This window comes from Cygnus atratus, chromosome 5 (genome assembly GCF_013377495.2).
Source record: "Cygnus atratus isolate AKBS03 ecotype Queensland, Australia chromosome 5, CAtr_DNAZoo_HiC_assembly, whole genome shotgun sequence".
In the NCBI taxonomy this organism is placed as follows: Eukaryota; Metazoa; Chordata; class Aves; order Anseriformes; family Anatidae; genus Cygnus; species Cygnus atratus.
The window spans coordinates 57,947,665-57,970,735 of NC_066366.1; the positions used below are offsets into that span (position 1 = coordinate 57,947,665).

Genomic DNA, 23,071 nt, shown 5'->3' on the forward strand with positions numbered 1-23,071 from the left:
CAAAGCTCAGCTGCACTATGCCCTGAGCGGCTTAATGCAACTTCAAAGCCACCACTTTGACTGCAGACCTCCAGAGATCCTTAAAATTATTGTATTATTCTACTCACTTCTGCCCCCTTGTTACAGTTTTGTTAAATAAAGATGTGTTCTCCAGTTCTCTTCTTTGGATACATCTGTTCCTCATACGCATAATATATTGTCCTGGCGTAATTAACACTGGACAGTTCTGGTAGGAAATACGGCCTTCTATAATCACTTGCAATAAACCAGCTATGAAATTAGGGATGACAATAAATGTTAAACAATTAGTTTAAACAGTCAAAAATGCATTAGAAAACATCTTCAGAAATGCCTTTCCATGTAGAATTAAAATACTGTTAGCTACATTTTGGCATTAAGAGGACTGAGGGAAAGCACATTCATTTAAAGTAATGATTAAAAACACAGCACAACAGTTCAGAAATTGGATTAAGCTAGATGCAGCTGCAATCCTCAAACTTAGTTTTAACCAAATTTGAATATCTGCAACTGAAGCTTTCAAGTTATAATCACGCCATTGACCTTCCTTCCCCTCTCCCTTTTCTTTTCAGCCACTGAAGACTATTGAAAGCATCAGAGCTCCAAGTCAAGAACAACTCCCTTGTAACTATGGATCTGACATGGATATAGTGAGAGCAGATTGCCTGCAAGGAAGCAAGAATAAACCAGCTATTTAGAGAGATTATGTAATGTAGCACAGAGCTGTAAAATGAGATTTAAAGAGACAGAACTCTCAATTTCAGCCCTGTAAGTGCCCAAAGAAGCTGGGCAATACTGTGGCAATTTGAAGAAGCTCAGACAACAAAGAAAAGTCTTGTCAAAGGGTCCCCTCTCTGAGCTAACTCTTCTTTCACTACTCTTCTTTCTCAGAGAAACAGCACTGCGTGGTTATTTGGTCAAACCTTTTAAAAACAAAGCTGAAACACCTCTTTCTATCTCTCACAGATGTGCAGGCTTTTATGACAAAAATGAGCTCTACATGAGCAGAGATGAGCCATTCTGTGGGCCCGAGGTTGCAGAACTTGTGGAGCTTAGCACACTCAATTAACGAAGTGCAGCAACACTGAAAATCAAACTGTTAATGAACAAACAGTACTAGGTCTTTCTTGCATAGATATTTTAAACGAGTGTAAACAAGACTCCAGTTTTTATAACTGCAGCCAATTCCTAACCAAACACCCACAAACATCAGCTGGTTCAGTAAAGAAAGGCAGAGAATATGAACTGCCACGCACCACCACGTTATAAATAGCAAGGAAACATACAGCAAAGGCATGTGTGATAAGGGAGACTAGTGGCATGTATTCGATATTCTTACACAAGCCTGGAAACTGTAAAACCTTCAGGGTTTGCCCATGGCTTTCTTGAAAGCATACATGTAAATACCAATGCACAAAATAACGATTTGGCAGAAAAGTCTAAGTTTTTAGCAGTTATTGAGAGATTTTACTTTGGCATTTCTTCACTTCAGAATGGAGGAAATGAAAAAACACAAGTTACTACTTTAGATATTCTAACGAAAAACTGTTTTTCATCTAATTCTAAAGGTCCTTTAATTATAACCCTCAAAAGACAGCAGCATCATACATTTAGCCAACCCCAGCTGCTTTACTAGGGATTAAATAAGAGACAGTGAGGCGAAATCACCTCCCTTTCACCTCCCCTGAAAAGACAGACATTACAGACAGGAAGAATTTGGCCCAAACTACATGGGGGAGGGAAGTGCAAGCAGGGGGAGGTCGTTGCTTTTTAAAAAACAAGTTCCTGCTCCATTGCTGGACTTTTCCCCGGATCATGTCAAGCTTGCAGGTTGCTGGCAAGCAGACCAGGCATGCTGTGAGACCTGCCAGCGCTCTCAGACCACACACGAGCTCCCAGCTGCTCTCATCCGCCGGGGACGACCTCCAGAGCAAGCTGGGCTCCACTGCCCATCACTGCTTTCCACAGAGCCTGGTTCTTCCCTTCAGCAGCAGCCTACACAGAGCACCATACAGGAGAACACAGCACGTTCGTATGCTGAAGGCAGCATGCAGCCTGGACCTAAGTAAGGAGCAGACCTTCTATAAGATACAGGAAGCACATTTATCAGTCGTGCAGCACCAGAATCCTGACAGCAGCTCATTTCAGCGGTCCATGTGCAACTCGGGTAGCTCTGAAATGCAAACACGGTTGTACCAGCAAATAAACAGACAATTAGCTTAGCGTTTTCTTCCCAACTACACAGAGCAGTGCTCCAGGGACAACTGCCCATTTTTCTCTCAGTCAGCTATCAGAGCACTTCAATTTCATCCAGTGAACCACCTCACACTTTTTCTTTCAAAAATATACAGTAAATTCATTTACCTTGCTATGCTTTAAAGAATACAATGGATATTAATACAATTGCAAAAAAAAAGCAATCATGAACACAATGACAGGGTGAGATTTTATAAGTTCACTGCCATAGCTCAATTTGCAGTTAACTACATAAAGCTAAAAACGTGATTAAATGCAGCAGACAACTAGCTCATTATAGAGCAGCAGAAAGAAGGGCCTTTCAAACACCAATTGCTCTACCTGAAATAGCAGCCGCTGTTGTCATGCCTGGGACTGAGCAAGAACACTGCTTAGCTCATTGAAACAAACTTTCTCAGAGACAGATTGGCACTGTGACAGATACAGGTTGGCTGTGGAAATCAAAGACCAAATGCCTTTTTTTTTTAATACAAAGGATCGCCACAAAAGAAGGAAAACTTAAAAGCCTCAGACAGGTATAGCTAAAAAGAAATTATTTTCCTATTTCAAAACTGTTTGGGAGACAATTTCATTTCAAACAACTGTAATTTCTTTTCTACGATGCTGTTAGACTTTAGTCAAGATCATTGTACATGATTAGGGGGTCCTGACAAGTCCAGTACACACAAAAGACGTTGGGATGGAAGACACTCGGACACATTCCCCAGCAAACGTACTGTCAGGAAAGAAGCCACGTCTATATTCCGGAACAATGCCTAGGCTGTGTTTAATTTCAGTTACCAAAGCAGGTTTTTGAACAAAAAAGAGGAGTTTTCTCTCCTCAGTTTTTATTTTTTCTACAATTATACTTAAGAAACTGAGCAGTCCCTATGCACAAGCCAATTTATTTTTAAAAAATCTATGCAAAACTACAGCTATGATTAAAGTAACTTCATCCAATGACAAACTTCACCAGCTGTAAATGGTATTCTAGTGGTTTTATTCCACTAGTACAGTTTATACAGACATTTTCAAAACTCCTAAGATAGTAACTTTGGATGTGACACTGAAACCTGCTCACAAAGTGCAAGCTTTACTCTGTCAAACAAGCAGGGCTTGACACTGCTTGGTACAAACAGCCCAACAAAATAATCTGTATATAAATCAGCCGGATAATGCTGAGCAAAGCAATCTGGGTATATTTCAATAGCACAGATCAATCTTACTCTTTCCCTACGTATGCAGATACAATAACAGATCAATCTTATCCTTTCAATATCAATGCAGATACAGTATCTGAATTGTATATAGGACTAATTGAGGAAAATACCTTTACTTAATATACCCCCCAAAACAAGCATCATACCAGTAAAACCCATCTAACACCCTTGGTTAATTACACATCAGCTTCTGAGTCTTTGATATGACAGTCCATCAGCTGTCATCTCCAGGAGTCATGAGACAAGAGTATTAATTAGCCAAAAAACAACAACTCCTGTCTATTGATATGAGCAACAGCAATTGAAACTGGAAGACCATTAGGTTTCTTGAATAAAAACAGCTTTTATTCATTCTCTTTAAGGACTGTACATTAGGAAGAACTCAATTAAAATGGATAGCATGTAACCAGACCACTTCCTTAAACATTCTCTGAACACTAAAATCTCTTTTCTACTTTTCCCTTCTCTGTTCAGTCACATATTAAGCATGTGATTACTATGAAGTGTGCATAATGTGTATTATCTTTACTTTTATACTACATAAAAACAAAAGCATTTCAACAATTATACTTTAAAATAAACATGCATAAAACACTCCAAGAACGCTGAAAATTGATGAAATAAAAAGCTGAAGTAGGTTAACAGATAACAAAAATGTGCAATTGGCACATCAACCTTGAAAACGCCCTTTTAAACTCCAATAGTATTTGTAAGGTGCCATTACCCTTTGTCAGCCATCTACCTGACCTCATAAATCAGGTATAACAACCAAATGAGAGCACAAGGAAAAATCAGCACTTGGCAGACTTGTCTACTGACTAGCAAGTGGCCTGCCAAGGTTTTGAGGTCACATTCAAAACTACAAATTAATAGCAAATCAATCATGTTAATTAAAAAAAGTCACATCAACAAGATTAAAGCTTGTGGATACCGTTCTGTAGAGTTTGTGCTCGTGACTCCTTTCCCAGGTTGGCATGGAATCCTCCTCCTAAGGTGGGTGTTTTGCCTGCACCTATTAGGGAAGAAAATAAAAGATACGTCAAATGCTATAGCTGAATTAAAACATTAAAAGAAAACTTATTGAGCCACTGAACTTGGTATCTGTATAATTTACAACATGCCAAATTACATCAAAAAGGATACTGTAGAGCACTTGAAGGACTTAAGACAAAATGCAAACCCTGTGCCATTTATTTCCTCCTCAGGATACCATAATACATACAAAACTCTAAGTCCCCCTAAACTCAGCTCCAAATAAAGCACAAAAACATCACATCACTTATTTTGGGCAGAATATGAAAATCAGTATCATGAAACACTGCTCAAAGTAAAACATGAAAAATTCTTATATTTTGTGTCTGAAGAATATTCAATACTGAATTTTACTAGCTAATTACTGGCACTACAGAACATAAAAACCATAGTTAGTATTCAATAATGACTTGTGCTGGCTACTACAGACGTAACATACTTTAAAATAACTTCAGTTTAACATTAGACACACACAGTGAAACTTGGGCTACAAAAACTACAAGTCTGGAACTGCTATGTTTACACCCTGAAATGCTGGAGACTAAAATAAGTCTGTGTTGTAAATTAACATCAACTAGAGGCTGGTTTACGTGTCTGTGCCAATGCTGAGAAGTCTGAATGCGGAGTCCTCTGGGAATCAATGGAACTGTTCATGCAAACGAATCTTCCAGAGCAGGGAATTAAACTACTGAGGACAGAAATAGTCTCTCACTAAAGCAGGAAGTTTTTAAAAAATAATCAGACTACTCCAAGCAGGACATTAGAATCTATCAGCTTAACAGCGCGACCAAATAGCTAAATTGCACAGGATTGAAAACAGGAAATTTGCTAGTAATTGGACTTCAGCCTGCTCTTCAGAATAAGAAGCAAAGTCATCTTAGTTTCCTGCCATGCCTACAGTGACAAGAACTTGAGGAAAACTATGTTTTCTCATCTTACACCAGCTCTCTGGAGCAAACTACAATGGCTTTGGGACAGAAACATACAAAGGCATGGAGTACCACTGGAAAGCAATTCAGGGCATTTCTGCTACACACCTGAGTAAGATACTTCCATAGCAATTCCAAACCATGAGAAACTACAGCTTGAACTTTTATTAGACTTTCTTAGCTAGTCTCTCTTAGCTGTATTTAATAACCATCTTGTTGAGAAAGAAACAGAACAGCTAATATTCTGGTAGAATTGTCTACAAGTCTTCTGAGCTTACTTTTCCAGGCAACCTTTAAATTAGGTTTCCAGCGCTGTCCACAACAGAAACCAAGTTCACCTTCCCTTCATTAACAGATCCTTTCAACAAACAATCAGAAGCTCTCACATAAATGCCCCAAAGCTTAAGTACTTCAACATCCTAATTAGAGATGAAAAACAGTCAATGGTGATCTCCACAACGAATAGAGGTAAGCCTCCCAACCCTGTATTTTGCCTATTATAGTCAGCAACATCTCCTTTCTATTCTTGCGGTTACCAAAACAAACAGATCAGGCAAAACAGAGAGAAACTATCAAATTATCCCAGCGCTCATGCAGGTTTTGGTGTACAACTAGTCAGAATGGTTTACCTCACAAAAATATATAAACTGTGACAAAAGTTTCATGCACCTTTTCCTCAGCAGCAAATCTAACTCCAGAAATTCTTTCCTACTCTCCCATTTTTCTTGTTTCAAGGTTTGCTTTACCACGGGCCATCTCTCTCATCTGACTTCCAGCAGGAGAGGGCACAGCAATAGCAGAGGAGGCCACAAGACGCAGGGCAGGAGTGGGAAGGAGCAGCAGGGCGTGCTGGGGGTAGCAGGCTCACACAGCAGCCATCCCATGGCTCCACAACGCTTCTCCAGTCCTCTTGGTCTTTGAAGACATGAAAACACTCAACTCTATCGGACTATGACTATCATCGTCAGAAGAGCTACATCACTCTTTAATAGGTCTCTGTATTACTAATAAAAAGCCTACACTGAAACAATCATAGAGCGGTGATAACAATACCATTAACAACAAACTTAACTTACAAACTCTGCTAGCAGAATTGCTGCATCCATTTCTCAGCTCGAGTTGGCATTTGGCTTTGAAAGCTGACAAAACTGGTCTGTGGGGGCTTGCACGCTCAGAACTGCAAACTAACATTTCCACAGACTATGAAGTCCCACCCTCAGCTTTAATCATTACAAGGGGAATGCAAAGCAAACTCATTAATACATCTGTACGGTTGGGTATTAAAACGAGAAACTATAAAAAATGATTTTTATTCTGTGAAATCAAATTCATTTAAAGACCAAAAAACCCTACAAAGCTAGTCATTTAAAAAGTACAAAGGAAGGGAGCAGCAATTGCTAGGCACAACTGAATTAACATTCCAGCTTAACTAAAGTTTTTACATTTCTTGACCTTTTCTATTTTTCCCCTACAACTTCAGAAATGAATTAAACAGGCTTTTGGTTTTTCACATTCAGCTTTCAAGACAGAAAAAAATACATCCGAGAAGTATTTGGTGTCTGCAAGCACTGCCTGCCAACTCCTCAACATTAACACTAACATTTCCCTAAGCCAACTCAAATACCCTCCTCAGTGAGGTGGTGCCTCCCAGGGCACATTGTCATCTACTGGTTATTTTTAGAAACTCAGATTCTCAAGCTTTGCTTTACTGAAGCCTCCTCTCCCCTTCCTGTTAACTTTGGACACTTTTGAAGTTTTGAATTAGAAGAATTCAGTTGGAAGGGACCTACAAAAACATCAAGTCTTTGGACAACAGAAGGCGTGGAGAGATGTGCTAGGCAGCTCAAGAGTAGCTACTCAAATTTTTGGGGTCATCTCAGCAGGATGCAGTGCCCTGGGACACAAAATGAGGAGAACCAAAGATGATGGAGGCCATACACCTGGAAACTTGATGATACCTGGGCAAAGCTTCCACAGGTCCAGACCCTGCTCATAACCCCACACCCAGGGCAGGGGGTTTGGACTGGATGATCTTGAAGTGCCCCTTCCAATCCCAGCCATGCAAGGTCTCCCCAGTCACTCTGGTGCTGAACCACAGTGCCTGCCCCCATGTCTGCTCCCATCGGGCACAGCTCCCCTATGAAGGGTCAAGACCCTGGCACCTTGGCTATTTCTGAGCTTCAGATTCAACACCTGGAGAAGAAACAGCACCGCTCCTGGTGTCATGGATTTTGTTTCCTCTAAATGAGCAAGCAAGTGAAGACCGGGAATGAAGCTGCTTGCAAGTGGAACTGAAATGTATCTGCTATTCGATAGGACCAGGGCTACCAAAACCCTTCCCTGTCAAATTAAAACTGGAGAACTCCAGCACTTTCTTCCGCACATGATAGGATAAAAGGTTTCAGTTTAAACCCACGTATTCACAGACCCAGCATAAAATCAGTAAACAATGCAGACTGCATCCCACCAACTGTTTCAGGGTAGGCTAGGTAATTTATCTTAAAAATTAATGAGCTTCCTATTAAAGTCAGACCACGAAAGGAGAGTGGGTCAGTGTCCCGTTACAATTCATGCCTACAAGAGTAAAATTATGCAATTAAAGTCTTCCAAGCACAGAAAACAACTAAGATCAGTAGACTTCTTTTCTCAGCCATTTTAAAAAGGAACTTAAATCTGTGTGCATGCACCACAGCCGGCCGAAACACTACTGCTGAATAAATTTATACAGACAAACTTTTAATCTAGTCCACCCATAGCTAGTTTTCTATGTGCTTATTTTCATAACTACCAAGCACGGAGATAAACATACCGTTGTGTCCACCACGCCCAAGTTTAAGACTGCACAAGTCTACGAAAGTCAGTCTGCGTCCAGGCTACGTGCAACACTCAGCATCTACCCAACTGACAGCAGTATACGCTGCAGCACTTCAAGCAAGCGTTTGTTGCCATCACAAGGACAGCACATAAAACATTCAGTGCAGGAAGAAAACACTATACTTAGCTCTGATGCAAGATTGCCACCTTGAGGATTTCAGAAGAGAAGCAAAAAGTGATTCCGTTCAAGTCACAAATGTGCAGTAATTATTTTATGCATGAAGTAGATGCAAGTTTCCCCTCTTCCTCCCCAACACAAGATGATTAGTTTTGCAATCAGAAAAGTGAAAACCTAGCACAAAGTGAAACACTTCTACTCTTCAAAACTTCCCCAAAAGGTCTGCAAATCCAGTATACCAATACTTTCTTCTGTTTTGCAAGTTACATCATGACCACTCTACATAATTTAAAACTAACCATGAATTTGTCATCTCTAGAAATCCAGACCACAAATAAGAGGAATTTTGCTGATAGGTTTATTTTCAGTCCACAGAGTTTCAAGTTTAGTATGTGTATTACTGCTGGAATCCATTTCAAGACTGTTCAAGGCTGCACTGTAAGAAATATTTTATACCAGGACTTTGTCTATCAATACATCCTACATGGAAACCCATTAAAGACAAAACCCCCTACTCCTACCACTTCTGTAAGACTGAAAAATACATAATAATCCTTTATTGTATACAAATCATAAGTCAAAAACACAATCTGATAGGAATACAGAAATCATCATCTTTACCAACTGTCTCACTCTGTCAGTACTTTCAAGTTCTAGAGGGAAAAAAAAGGCATAGAAGAAGAATAGCTAATAGGCTTAGCTTAAGTTTTATGAAAACATTTTCCTCCCTGTATCCAGTCCCTCTCTTCTTTCCAGTTTGCTGACCATAGCTTTCCACTGTTCAACATACTTCATTTCCACAAACCCCAGAAGACTCAAATACTTTGATCAAGTCAAACTTGAGTCAAGTATCATACTTGAGGTCAATGTAGCTCACACTCTCAGATCTAAGAGCAGAAAAGTTTTTAAGGATAAAGTAGTATATACAAAACCCTACACTAAGCTTCCACATGCACACCTGAAAAATTGAGCATACCATAGCTTTACAAAAGGGTAGCCTACATTAAATTTGCCAAGGGACGCTCCAGTGTAAGAGCACACGTTCAGCATTTACAGCACTGCAAATTGGTCGCTGCAGTAAGTTGCTTATAATATACTTGCAAGAAAAGATTTGGATTAACAAAAATAAACTTTCCCTTGATATTGTAATACTTGAAACAGACTACTTAACAAAATTTGTGGAACCTCCTATACTAGAAGTTTTAACAAATGCTTGCTGGTGTGTTCAGGGCTACTGGTTCACCTTATGAGCAAAAGCAAGCAAATAACTTTCTACAAGTGACATTTATTCCATCAGCCTCGATTTGGTATTTTGCAATCTCATGTACATTTGCAGATGGAGAATCTTATATATATATATATATATATATATACATATATATATATATATATATATACACATACACACACACACACACACGCTGCACAAGAGCCATGCGCTTTACTGGATCCTGATTCAGTGACAAAGCTGGACTAGTTGTCAATGCCCCTTGCAATCTTCCATTTCTATGACCATACGTATACAGTTTATCACCCTCCTAAAGCCTCCTGGCTTAGTTACTACATAGGAACATGTTAAAACACTTTAATTCACACAAGTTATTGTACATCTCAAACAACAAACATCATTCTGGCATTCAGAGAAAAAAAATACGCATTTGTAATTTAGTTGATCACGTACTTTTAATCAAAAGCCACCAAACCCAATAGAAATTCCAAATAAACCTGTTTCAGGACAGTCATGCTGCTTAATCTCACACAGAGATGCTGGTGATGTACACGCATCTCAGATCCCAAATACAAGTTAAGTCCTGCGGGGCAAGAATCCTGTTTTGGTGACCAGCCTACAGTCATTCCGTAACCCTCCTATCAAGGCTTTCCACAACATGCATTTGATGATAAAATATCCTGTAGGTCTTATCAGGAGTTGGGAAATGATCCTAGTTCCACCAACTTGTCTTCTCCATTCCAGTTTTGTCACCAGAATGACTGCATCGAAATGGATGTACAGTTTCATTTCATGCTGCTATGAACTAGCCAACTTGAAAAGAGACAGCCAGAATAAAAACAATTAGAAACACCACCACCTCCATTACGTACCAGGGACTTTTTTTTTTTATAGCAGCCACCAATATCTGAGCAACAAAGTCCCTTCTTCACTTAACTCCACATTTACCTTCTTGACTAAACCTGACATCAAATGAACAAGGCACAGCAAAGATGAGATCTTTACCTCAACACAAACTGAGGTAGAGGTCTCAAAACTACAGAGTTTCTCTAAGTTTTGTAAAAATAGGCAGCTGGTTAGGGAAGACAATGCTAAGTAAGAGCTAGTCAGAAGCTTATGCAAAATAACTCTGATTTAAATTTTTACAAGAGATACGACCACAAACTTTGTAAGAGGCTGGGGGCAGCCCCAGCCCAGGTCATCAGGCATCTCCATGGGCCCAAGGATGAGCTGCAGCCAGGCAGGACACCAGCCTGTGGCTGAGGGACAGAATCAGGCCCAACGAGGGGAACCAGTGTCAGACACAGCCCCAGGATGGCCAAACTGGACCCAAGGGGCACACTGAGACCAGGCTAGGACATCAGCCCTCAGGTGAGCTTGGGGGGGCCCACAGCCGAGCTGGGGACCAACCCTGCCATGGCCTCACCAGGACAGAGCCTGACAGACCAGGGGGGCTGAAACGGTGTCCTGGGTCACAGGTGGATGCTGCTCAGGGCCACTATGATCCGTAGTGTCTTGAAGCTGACAGCTCTCATCCCACCAAGAAGCTGCACACAGAGATCCATGAGATTTCCAGACTGCCTTATGGGTTACTCCTACAAAGCTTATCAGATGCTATTTCTCTCAATTACCAAGCGTTTAAGGACCATTTCTGAAACTTAAAGCTCAGCCTTCCCCAGGCACACTATCTTTCAGGATCACAAGCTCAGTGTGCCTTGCAGTGCTATCTTCCAACGTTGATTTTTTTCAGTTATGTCTTCCAGCTCGTTGCTGCACTGCTTGTGCATCAGCATGGAGCTGTTTTCTTCTCCTTTGATTAGTGTCAGATTGAAGCCCTAGACTTCCATTTTCTCAGCTTCTTTAAAGAAAATCTGAAGAGATCTGGACTATCAAAGTCTGCTCCCTGTTGAGCTTTCCTCCCCACACAATCTTCGCTTTTGTACTTATTTTTCCTGTCAGCCTCAGGGAAAATACTTGTGAAAGCAGTTTCTCCCAACAAGTACCACAAGACTGGGGTACTCCTATGCAGACACAGTAGAAGAGCGATCAGAGGATACACTGCCTTCAGATGCAGCATACAACTAACAATTTGCCTTTCTACAAAAGCAGTGACTGTAAAATCTATGCAGATCTGAGAAGGGCTCAGTAGAGCTCCTTTTTCCTGTGTACAATTACAGGATAACAAGGAGGTAGAAATGTAGCTCATTCTCAGACCCTGCATCACTGTACTTCGGTGTTGAGATGCATTCATATGTTATGACTGATAGGAGTCTGTTAAGAACTTGGGTATGAAGAAAAAACAGATTACATTAATTTCACTTAGGAAAATGAGGAATTTTAGTTCAAACACTTTGCAAATTTGGCACAAAGACAGAGACAGCAACCTCTTTGGACGATTTTGTGAGAGTCTGAACTTGCTGTCAATTATAAACTGAACTGTTACTCTTCAAAACTAGATTCCTGTAGGAAAAGCACACATTCTGTGCAAATAACAGTTCCTTGGAGCTCAAATGGACGTGACAACTCTCTTCCACTGGTACTTGCAAACTTTTGAATCAACAGTTTAATAAAGTTCAAGAATGACACTCTTATGCATGGCCTTCACAAGCTTCAAGAGAATAACATGGCCAGGATTAAGAGTTGAGGCTAGGTTCTTACCTGGTTGTGACCACTTGCAACAGAATTTAAAAGTGCAATTAACTGGAACAGCATGGGGCTTACCAAAGCTTTCACTAGCTTGTGCTTTGAGGACTTTCCTACCAGAGAATCAACAGATAGATACACATCAGCTCCCTCCTAGCGCATGAAGATGGTATCCTTTGCACTGAAGGGACTTACCAGCCCACCAAACACCAAGAGGCAGGTGCTTCACAAGACAAGACTCACCACTCCCTGAGAGGCAGCAGTAATAAAAATTGTGGGATTAAGCTAACTTGCAACCATGTTCTCCTCTTCCATCAAGATCATGGCAATGAAGAGCACTGGCATCTCATGCTGAGACAGCCAGATCATGCCCATCTCCAAAGGGTGTCTCATCAGGACTGACATGGCCTAGCACGCTCTTTGTGTTTCTAAAATGAGGTATTGTGCTTTTATAAACACCCCCAACTACCATTGGGAATATTTCATGATCCCAACTACAAAGTATTGCATATGCAACTTGATAAACCTTTCTCTAAACGAATTTCTGTCTTGCAGTCTGGATATCTGGACACTTAATAATAAGACTCTCCCATAATCGCAAATATTTCTACTATAAACTTCTCACAAGAAGATCACTTAGTTAAGTATTTTCAAGAGATAACGTATCTATAATTGTCAACATCGGAGGAGTTTTGTTCTTATTTCCCAAAACAAAAGCTGAAAGAAACCAATATTAATACTGAGGGACACCCACCATTTATACTGAGAAACCATTGCCCTCATTCTTAGACAGGTTTTAACAGGACAGTTAAAACCCTCAAAAAGCATCTTTGTAGAGCTCAGAAAAAAAAACGTAATCTTGCTCTGTAGACTCAGAAGAACAGCTGCACCAAGTCAGACCAAAGGTCTTAGTCCAGTATCCTGCCTCTGAAAGGTAGTGACCATTAACAAATATACCTACAAGCACAAAGCTTAAGAGCAAAGCTTGTCATGATACAGCTCTTGTGCAACTGCCCTGATCCTAGAGATCTAAGGCAGATGGATTTCCTGAGCCAGAAACTGTATCTTATTCTTAATGGCAACACCATTTTTGTCCTGTTTGTTCAGTCCTTTTTGAACCCATGTGAACTTTTAACATCCACCACTTAAGACTCACAATTTAATGAAATGGGGGCTGTTTTGTTTTCTGGGAAGAAAAAAAAAGAAAACAAAACAAAGAACAACCACTCTTGATGCTTCTGAACATCCTACTTGCTACCTTTAAAAGCTAGCTGGTAGCTTTCTTAGCGCTCCCCAGTTTTTGCATTGTGATATTGAACAATTGCTCATTGAAACGAGGATATTGTACACGATTTCAGACCTCTATCACGTTCCCAATCATCTCTTTCCCAGTCTGAAGAGGATGAGTGTATTCAGTCATTTCTCAAGAGCAGAAATGCTCCTCTTGATCACCTTATCTCCCTCTCTATCTTTTCTAGCTCTACTAGACATTTTCTTGAGGATGGAGAGGAAAACAGAGGAAGAGACCAGAACTGCACACAGTATTTAAGTTGCAGACAGTGCTGCGGATACAGAACAGTGACTTGCACTGTTACAGTCTTTTCCTGAAAACTTCTAACATTACCCTAGCCATACTGCATTTTATTTGTTTTGTAATGTGAATGAACATTGAGCTAAATATTTTTATAGTTATCCATTGAAACCCTGAAGGACCTCTTTCTGAAGTTACACTGACCAGTCCAAATTCCATCATCTCACACATGGAAGAAAGAAACAATCCTAACTCTCAAACAACTCTTAATCCCGTGTGCTATCCTGCTACTCAGACTACTAGTAGAAACTGGTTCTTGTACAGTCTTTACTATCCCAAATAATTTAGTGTTGCCAGCAAGTCTCATTAACACAACATTCTACTCTTTTCCACATTATCAGACAGCCCAGATGTCTGTGGAACTTCACTGCCACCTCCTTCATGAGAATTACTATTATTTATTTATAGCTTATGTTACTTATTGTTTAAACAGTTTCTCTGTAATGACTTTCTCTTATCCATGACAGCTCAGACTCTTTAGCATCCGGTGAAGGATCTTGCTGACCTCCTTTTGCAAATCCAACTATCTTCTTTGTCTACATACTTACTGACTTTTTTTAGAAAGCTCACAAAAATCTGCAAGGCATGACTTCACCTTGCCAAAAAACATTCTTCCCCCATATTTACCTGTACATCCACCTGTTTTGTCCTTCACTGTTTCTGTCCTTTTGCCCAACTGACTTACTAGCCTACATTTTTCAAAAACTTCCCTTCAGCAGCAAGCTAAGATCTTTCACTCCAATCCCCTCATTTTCTCAGCACACCCATGTTCAGTTGTTAAAACTGTCTGAGGAATGAAACAGACACACACATGGGCATTGGAAAGTACTGGCCATACCAATCCTCTGTGAAAGGCATCAGTGTTGAGGCTGTGGCTTCCTATGCTAGGCACAACAACATCCAAATTTCAGTACTGCCTGTGGAAACGTAACTGTGATCTCACGCCTTCTTCCAACCCTACCAGAACAAAAGAAGGGATTTCCCAGGTGTCGGTTGCTGGGCTTACTGTCAAGGACTTGGCACAAGGCAGACAGGCCGTTTTGCATCAATACTGAGAAGCACAGGCCTCTTCCCTCTTTCAGCAAAGAAATGCAAGATTCTGAATCTTTAACACGCAACTTGGCAAAATAAAAGGTTTTGCCAGATGTACCAAAGAGAAGTCAATAACAATATCTCAGTGCTTTCCATTTCCTCCTCCTTTTTTTTTGAATATGAAAATAAATAATGAATAAAGGCATCTATAGCTATTCTGCATATATTAGCACACAAATGGCTCTTATGGAGCCTGGAGGGGCTTGGGAATCTCACAAGATTTGTTGCACAACCAGGAAATCCAAACTCCCCAGACATAAAGAGACCCATTCAAATCCCAGCTCTGCGCCAGAGAACCTGACAGCCCTCACACCTTGCAAAACCTGGGCAATGGTCTCTGAGTCCCCCACCCCTACTGGTCAGAAATCGGGGTCTCAAAAATAGTAGCCCAGGCACCTCTAACACTGCAACACTCCACACTGTAGGGCTGCCCACGAACACCAGACCGCAGTCCAAAGAAACTCAGCCCAAGGCATTTCATACGCTGAGGATCCCTCAGAGCCACAGCGCTAAAAAGCCTACAGAGATGATGAGAAAAGAAGTTAAAAACAGGTAACTTTGATTGAATCCTGCTTATATAGTCAGAAGAATCATTGAAAGCTAGAGCTTACCAGAAAATGTTGTTTTCAGCAAACACATTAAAAGAAAATTACATTCCATTGCAAATTATCCAGAGAGGACAACACTCAGAAGAATGAATTTTGTCTTCCTTATATAGGAAAGAAGTTTCATCCTCATTCCCAAGTAGTTAAATCAATGTCATACAAGCATAATAGACAAACATACATCACAAAGACACTGTTACTACAGCTCAAATACATCTTTTCAGATTAGCTTGTATTACTCAGTTTAAAAATCAGGGAGAAAAATATTCATGACATAACAGAAGCATTTGTCTTGGAACATAAGAAATTATACCTATATAAATTATCATACCCAAATTCTCTTAAAACATTTACTGTGTGAAATAGGGCCTCTCACTCATCCTCGTGTTAACTTTGCAAATCTACATCAGCATTAGTTTGAAAGTCGCGTTCTGTTATTTTCACAAACAGCCTTCACCAAAATGCAAACATTAATGTACGCGGGGACTTCAGTGCTAGAAGATGACAATATCAACATACAGTGAAGCCCCTGCAGCCACACCTTGTGCCAACCAGATAAAGCCACCATAAGCATGCTAGAATGCACTCCAATTAGCTTTTCACTTTTACACACCCACCTATTTTCACAGTGGTTATGTCTTCATGGGTGCTAGAGTTATTCTTCAGTGCAACATATAATAGGTAACTATTTACACAAGACCAAGGAACTATCTATTCAAAATTCATTACTGCACTGTCCATTTAAAAAGAGAAGCCAATTACAGCATCCCAGGACTTGCATAAAACGTCCCTTAAAGGAACTTCAAAAACTGCTGTGCAACTCAGCCCAAAGAGGAAAGAACCTCAGTCCGGTGCAGTTCTCTCTTCCTCTCCTGATATTTTTTCATAGCTCCCAAAATGAGTTCTAGCTTGCATGCCATCTGTCCTGCATAATTTTGGGTGGGAGGTAAAAAGCAGCACAAGCCCATAAAAATGTAGTCCCCACATCACTACAAGAAAAAGTGTAGGATACGTGAGTTAGTCAGAAGCTTAAGAAGAAATGTAATGCCAGTGCCCTGAGATGGAAGATGACAATGGCACCACACATCTAGAGGAACCCTAGACTACAAACTCCCAAACTCCACCATGCAGTGCTGCCCTTTCCACCACAATGACTCTTTCTTCCCCACAGCCATATAGCCCTCTAGGCCCCTTGTTTCACTACTAAGCTCCTCCACAAGGCTCCTTCCCATGTTTCTTGCATTTTCTTTCTCCCTACACATACTCCCCACACCTATTTTCCTTCTACCCTCTTCCAAACACCATATCCTCTGCATGCAGCCCTGTTCCATGCACACATCCCTTACCGTCCAGGGATACACCCCAACCCACCCATTTACACAATGAGACTCTTCACCCTTTGCTTCCAGCCTCTTTTTGCCTCCACCACGTCACCTCTGTGCCTCCGTGCACTCCCTCTGCCCATCAGCCACCTAACTGTCCCATCTCCTACCCCAAATTATTTCACAGACCTCCCAGCTCCCCCTGCAGCCAGCCCTTCCACACGGAACCTTCCCTCACACAACCAGCCCACCCCACAGACAGCTCCAGTCCCTCATGCACTTAGTCCTGCCACACACGAAGCATCTCTCCCACCTCGCACAGCACCTTCCCCCGTCCATCCCAATTCCTTTTCACCCACTTCTGCCCCCCCACCTCATGCAGCAGGCAGTGCCCCTCTCCCACTTCCACCTGGCGCAGTGCTGGTTCCCACATCCCCCCCATGCTTTGCAGAGCTCTCTTCTCCGCGTGCTGTCCCCAAAACCCCTCTACACAGCACCCCATCCTTCATGCACTGACCCTGAACCCCTTTTGCACAGCACCCTTTTCCCCATACATGCCTCCGATTAATTCAGCACCCGCTCCCCCACACCCTGCAGCACAGCACCCTCATCCCCACAGCACTGCCACCCCAGGCACTGCCCTGTCCCCCTATAACTCTCCTGTCCCCCCACAACACCCTCTCTCCATATTACCGCTTAACCCCCTCGGACCTTTCCGCGTCCCCCCCAACACCCCTCCCTGTTCCCCCAGCACCTCTCCCTGTCCCCACCCCAGCACCTCCCCATCCCTCCCCGTCCCGTCCCACGTGCGCCCCTCCCGTCCCGTCCCCGCCGCTCACCGTCCAGCGACACGAACTGCCCCACGGCGGAGGAGCCGCCGCCGCTGTTCTCCACGAACTGCACCTCGGAGACGATGATGTTGTCCTCCAGCACCGAGCCGCAGCCCGTGCACACCGCGTCCCCGCGAGCCGAGTCCACCTCGATCTCCGAGCAGCCGCAAGCGGCGCACACCCGCCCGCCCGGCATCGCGGCCCCCTGCCCTGCCCCGGCCCCGCCGCCCCCCGCTGCCGCCGCCCGGCGCGGCCCGGCCCGGCCCCGCACAGGCCTCGCTCGCCGGTACCGGCACGGGGAGGAGCGCGGCGGCGGCCGCCCCCCGCCGGCTCTCGCGAGACGTGGCCGCGCCTAACGGGGCGGGGGGGGGCAAGGAAATGGCGACGGGGCGGCGCCTGCAGGGCCTCGGGGGAGTCGCCTCACACGGGTGTTTGCGGGGAGCAGCTGGGGGCCCTCACCGACAGGGCTGTTATATCTGCGTTCCTCAGGTGTTTTAAATGTTCTGCGAAGCCAGCCCGTCAGCCTTTCATGTTGAGCTGCGGGAAAGTGAGAGGTCGCAGGCTGTAGGCAGACCACCAAGATTCACTCGTTTCCCTAGGTTTCGTTCATTTCATCATAGGCTTCTTGTCTAAGCTTATTTAAGTTTTTAGTAAATTTATGCCACGGTTTCTGTACGATAAAACGTTTCCTTTCTGCCAATCTTTGTCCTTCCCACCCAGGTAGTTTCATTTGTGGACAAAAGAGTATCACTAAAAAAGGAAATTTGCACTCTGGGTGGCGAGTGGTATAGAATCATAGAATCCCAGAATCATTAAGGTTGGAAAAAACCTCCAGGATCATCTGGTCCAACCATCACCCTACCACCAATGTCACCCACTAAACCATGTCCCTAAGCACCACGTCCCACCTCTCCTTTAACACCCCCAGGGACGGAGACTCCACCACCTCCCTGGGCAACCCATTCAGATGCCTGACTGCTCTCTGTTATTCTTGACATGCCATCAAGCCTATAATAATTAAAAATTGTGTACACACCATCACTAACTAAAAGTCGTGTAAAAATACGCGGCAGAGAAAAGTGTGGGCCTCGTTTTCTCATCTGTATGCCAATTTGTGTTCCCTTAAAGATAAAATTGGGGCTACAACACTCATATTTCAAAATAACGCTTCTGTTATGCTTCAAAAATTCTTCATCAATCAAATCTGTTTGACCATTCTATGATAATAAATAGGTAAAAATGTTACAGGTCATAATGAATCAGTTTCAGTAAGGTACTTTGAGTTTTGCCTAAGATACCATAGCATTTAAGTCTAGTGCTTTGTAACTGTTTTGGTTATTCATTCCTGAACCCAACAAATACACTTTCAGCCAGGGTTATTGTTTGCTTTATCACACAACCCATATGTCATGAACTAGCATGGCATTCCACTCACCAAAACTGAGCAGAATAGATACCACAGCAGTATTTTTGTATACTTTCAGCTGTTGGCATTAGAAATACACAAGCCCAATGCAGAAATCTCACAAATTTATACACCATGTAGATAATGTCAGAGGAAATTATATTCCTGATACAATTCCTGAACAAATATTTTTGTTATTTATAGGAGGAGAAAGCCCCATGAAAAAAATATATATATATATTTTTTCTCACTCAGCAAAGTCTCTGCAGTATCAGAACATTTTAATTGACAACTACCAAACCAGATCATTCATCATACAGTTCTATGACAGTCAGCACCAACACAAGAAACCCTGCAGCAAACAGTTATGAAATACTTTTCCCTAAAAAAGTTCATTCTTAACTCACTTAAGTAGAGGCTGATGTATTTATGATCCACGAGGAATTAAATTTTGCATCCCCACTCCAAAATTAGTGGTGTCTTGGTTGTTTAAGTGTTACCAGTCTTTCCTGGGAGTCCCAAACAAGTTCGAAGTGGAGTTTTTCATTTTGAATGTGACCAGCAGAGGGCCCCAGTGAATGTATCACATACAGCTGCTGTGCAAAAAAAAAAAAAAAGCTTATTTAATGTAATACTGAATAAGGAAATGTGTCCTTTGCCTCCTGCTCATGAAAGTTTTCTTATACAAAAGCCCTTAAATATTTCAAATGTTTGGTCATCTTCTATTGGCCGAAATGTAAGTCATTCTTCTCCACTGTAAGATCTTTGTCCTTTCTGCTTGCAAGAGGATTAACTAAAACCTTTTTGACCAATACCATTTAGGATAGCATAATAACCTTTTAGTAAGCCATCTCAAGCTTGAATTCGAGTTAGAACTGACAGATTAAAAATTTGTGTTGACGGAACCCCAGTCCCTGCACTATTTTGCCCTTCTGGTCAAGAGGAGAAAAGAACCTGTTTTCTATTTCACCTACCGTCATATTTCATACCTCTTATTTTCACTTCTAAGTGTAATAAAAACTGGTGATCAGGATGTCTGTTAGCCCAGACTGACCGATTTCCTTCCTACTGTGTCCGCAGGAACCCCGAATATAACCCCAAACTCCCCCCACCTCGGGGGGGTGTTTGGGTTTCAAAGAGAGGAACTCTTCTCATTTGCTTGAAAAATAGAATATATATTTTTTTTTTCCTACTGCTCATACAACAGTAGGAAGAATGCAAATGGGCTGTGCAAAAACAGGTGGGAGTGCAAGGGAATCCCACTCTGCTCCTGATAATGCTGAACAACACAGCAGGGACTATGCTAGAGCAAGGTGATAACACATCACTGCACTTTCAGAAGGAACGAGTCATCTTCTATAAATAAACTAATTGGAAGCAGATTCTTATGTATCATATTGAGAGAAAACCCATGGACTCTGTGCCTTGTCATCATAGCTGAACCTTCTGTGTACTGAGCCTCCCAACTCACCCACACGCGTGGGAAATATTTTCGGTTAAAGTACAAGGCACAGAGTTTAATCCCTTGACTTGATCAGCTGCTGTGAGCATGTGAGTATCCACAGCTCTCTGGGATCTCAGCTGTGATCATGCATCATAAAATTTGGCCTAAGAGTCTGGCTGAACTCTCACGAGAAGTTTGGGATGTGCCCATAACAGGAGTGGGGGCAAAACACAGAGGAAACCTTCTTTGGTTCTGGACTGTCCAAAATAAGACAAAATAAATGATGCATTCAACCTGCAAATTTGCACACAGATTCTTTGGAGCTGAAGTCATATGGAAACTAGATAGAGAGGGAACAAAGGATTTCGAAATGGATTAACCTTATAAGGATAGTGATAGCAGCTGGATGCTTCTTTTTCTCTCAGTGCCAGGCCAAATGCATTTGGCTATACTAGTGATGAACACGAGGGGGCACCCAAGGAAAATGAAATGGTCGAGGAGCTGCAATGCTCCCACGACTGATTTTCCATCTGTTTTCCTTTTTTTTTTTTTTCCTGAGTCTTTACTAGTTATTTCCTGACATTGTTTTCTTGACGTTTATCAATAAACAGTAAATTAATAGAGCTTTGGGAAAAACATTCTGAGAAGACAAGTTTTTGGCATCTGTTAAATCGGGTGGCAAAGCAGATTAGCAAACACTTGAATTTATCTCTATGCAATCACATCTTTGCTGTTCAGAGATAGCACTTTGCAACTGAGCCTTGATTCCTAGGTAAGTGGCAAAGAGACCACATGGCTTTCACAGTTACCCTTCCAGGATCTGTGCCTTGCACAATTCTTAGTATGTGAGAAGAAAGCTCAAGTGCTACGGCTTAGAAAATCCACTGAGAAATTAGCAGATGGAAAGTCCAAGGGTACTGAGTACAAAGGTCCCGAAGCAACCACCAGTTTGGGAAGCCTCTCATCAGCTAACTGTAGGAAGCTGTGTGCAATATTGCTGTCTAGCTGTTCTATTCCTAAAATCCCCCCTGCGCGCAAACTACTTGAAGATGTACATCTAATAACAGTGCTTTTAGGAAGGACGTAAATAAAGCAAGGAACAAACAGATATGTCCTCACAGTTTCTAGCAATCTGCAACTTCAGAACTTCATCAGCTGAAGGTTAATACACAGCAGGAGACTTTTTATCTGCTTGTTTAATCAGTTTTTGAACTGTGTATGCTTTCAACATCCACAACATCCGGTGGTTTAGGGTTCATCACAGATTAGTTGGTTAGCAAGTGAAAAAAGTTTAAAAACGGACTAAACATTTCAGTTGATAATGTTTAGTTCTTGGGCTATAATGAGTGATGAATAATTGCTCCCTTCTTACCTTCTTCATGCCATTCAGGATTTTATACTCCTGTTTTACAGCTTCTCTCAGTCAGGATCACTTCACAAGAGCAACTCTTCCTCCAGAAAATTGCAATGCTGATCAGCCGCAGTCTGGAAAAAAATAAAATCTGTTCAAGGCAGTCACTTAAGAGGAAACCCTTTTTAAGGAAGCACAGAGTCATAGAATTGTTCAGGTTGGAAGAGACCTCCAAGATCATCTAGTCCAACCTTTAACCTAGCACTGACAAATCCGCTACTAACCCATGTTACTAAGGTCTACATCTACACATTTCTTGAAGACCTCCAGGGATGGTGACTCAACCACTTCCCTGGGCAGCCTGTTCCAATGCTTCACAACCCTTTCAGTAAAGAAATTTCTCCTAATATCCAATGTAAACCTCCCTTGGCACAACTTAAGGCCATTTCCCCTCATCTTATCGCTTCGTGCTTGGGAGAAGAGCCCAATCCCCACCTCGCAACAACCTCCTTTAAGATAATTGTAAAGTACAATAAGGTCTCCCCTGAGTCTTCTTTTCTCCAGGCTAAACAACCCCAGCTCCTTCAGCCACTCCTGATAAGACTAGTTCTCTAGGCCCTTCACCAGCTTTGTTGCCCTTCTTTGGACACACTCCAGGGCCTTGGTGTCCTTCTTGTAGTGAGGAGCCCAAAACTGAACATAGTATTCAAAGTGCAGCCTCACCAGAGCCACGTACAGAGGGACAATCACTTCCGTAGTCATGCTGGCCACGTTGTTTCTGATATAAGCCAGGATGCTGTTGACATAACATTGCTGTTGATAGCATTGGTTCTATTCTGCACTGAATAACTGAAGGCCTCCATCACCTCAGGTTGCAAGTGCAGAATAATATTCCTGTGAAAAATACAACTCTGCTTATCTGCAGCTGTGGTATTCTGCATGTGGTTTGTTCAAATGTTCACGAAATCATCACTCACCATCAGAGAACACTTCCAGTCAGCTAATTCCCTACTTAAGCAACTGCCTGCATACCTAGAAATTAAAGTGAAATGAGGAAATGCCTGGTTATAAGTGCCATTGCTGTGTGCACACTTCATGAGGGGCTATTTTGGTGCAAATACATTTTCTATATAG

The 23,071-nt window shown here is 42.1% G+C and overlaps 2 protein-coding genes across 5 annotated transcripts in view; both read right to left on the bottom strand.

Annotated features, from left to right (window-relative positions):
* BRF1 (BRF1 RNA polymerase III transcription initiation factor subunit) overlaps window positions 1-17,912 on the bottom strand; it is a 170,159-nt gene extending 152,247 nt beyond the window's left edge. The window contains exons 1-2 of one of the 4 annotated variants that reach the window (XM_035551498.2): window positions 17,747-17,912; window positions 4,405-4,485 (exon numbers count right to left, since the gene is read on the bottom strand). Coding sequence is in view for 2 of the 4 variants with exons in the window: in XM_050711358.1 (XP_050567315.1) it covers window positions 4,405-4,485; window positions 5,096-5,159 (145 nt within the window). In the remaining 2 variants the exon portion in view is untranslated. Of the gene's footprint in view, window positions 1-4,404; window positions 4,486-5,095; window positions 5,318-5,712; window positions 5,813-17,746 lie in introns of those variants that run through there. The other 3 variants (XM_035551502.2, XM_050711358.1, XM_050711359.1) reach the window with 3 other exon arrangements.
* Window positions 17,913-21,965: 4,053 nt separating this feature from the next.
* The window catches only part of ZBTB1 (zinc finger and BTB domain containing 1), a 76,582-nt gene continuing 75,476 nt past the window's right edge, over window positions 21,966-23,071 (bottom strand). The window contains exon 3 of the mRNA XM_050711352.1: window positions 21,966-22,071. Coding sequence (XP_050567309.1) covers window positions 21,981-22,071 — 91 coding nt within the window. The 3' untranslated portion in view covers window positions 21,966-21,980. The remainder of the gene's footprint in view (window positions 22,072-23,071) is intronic.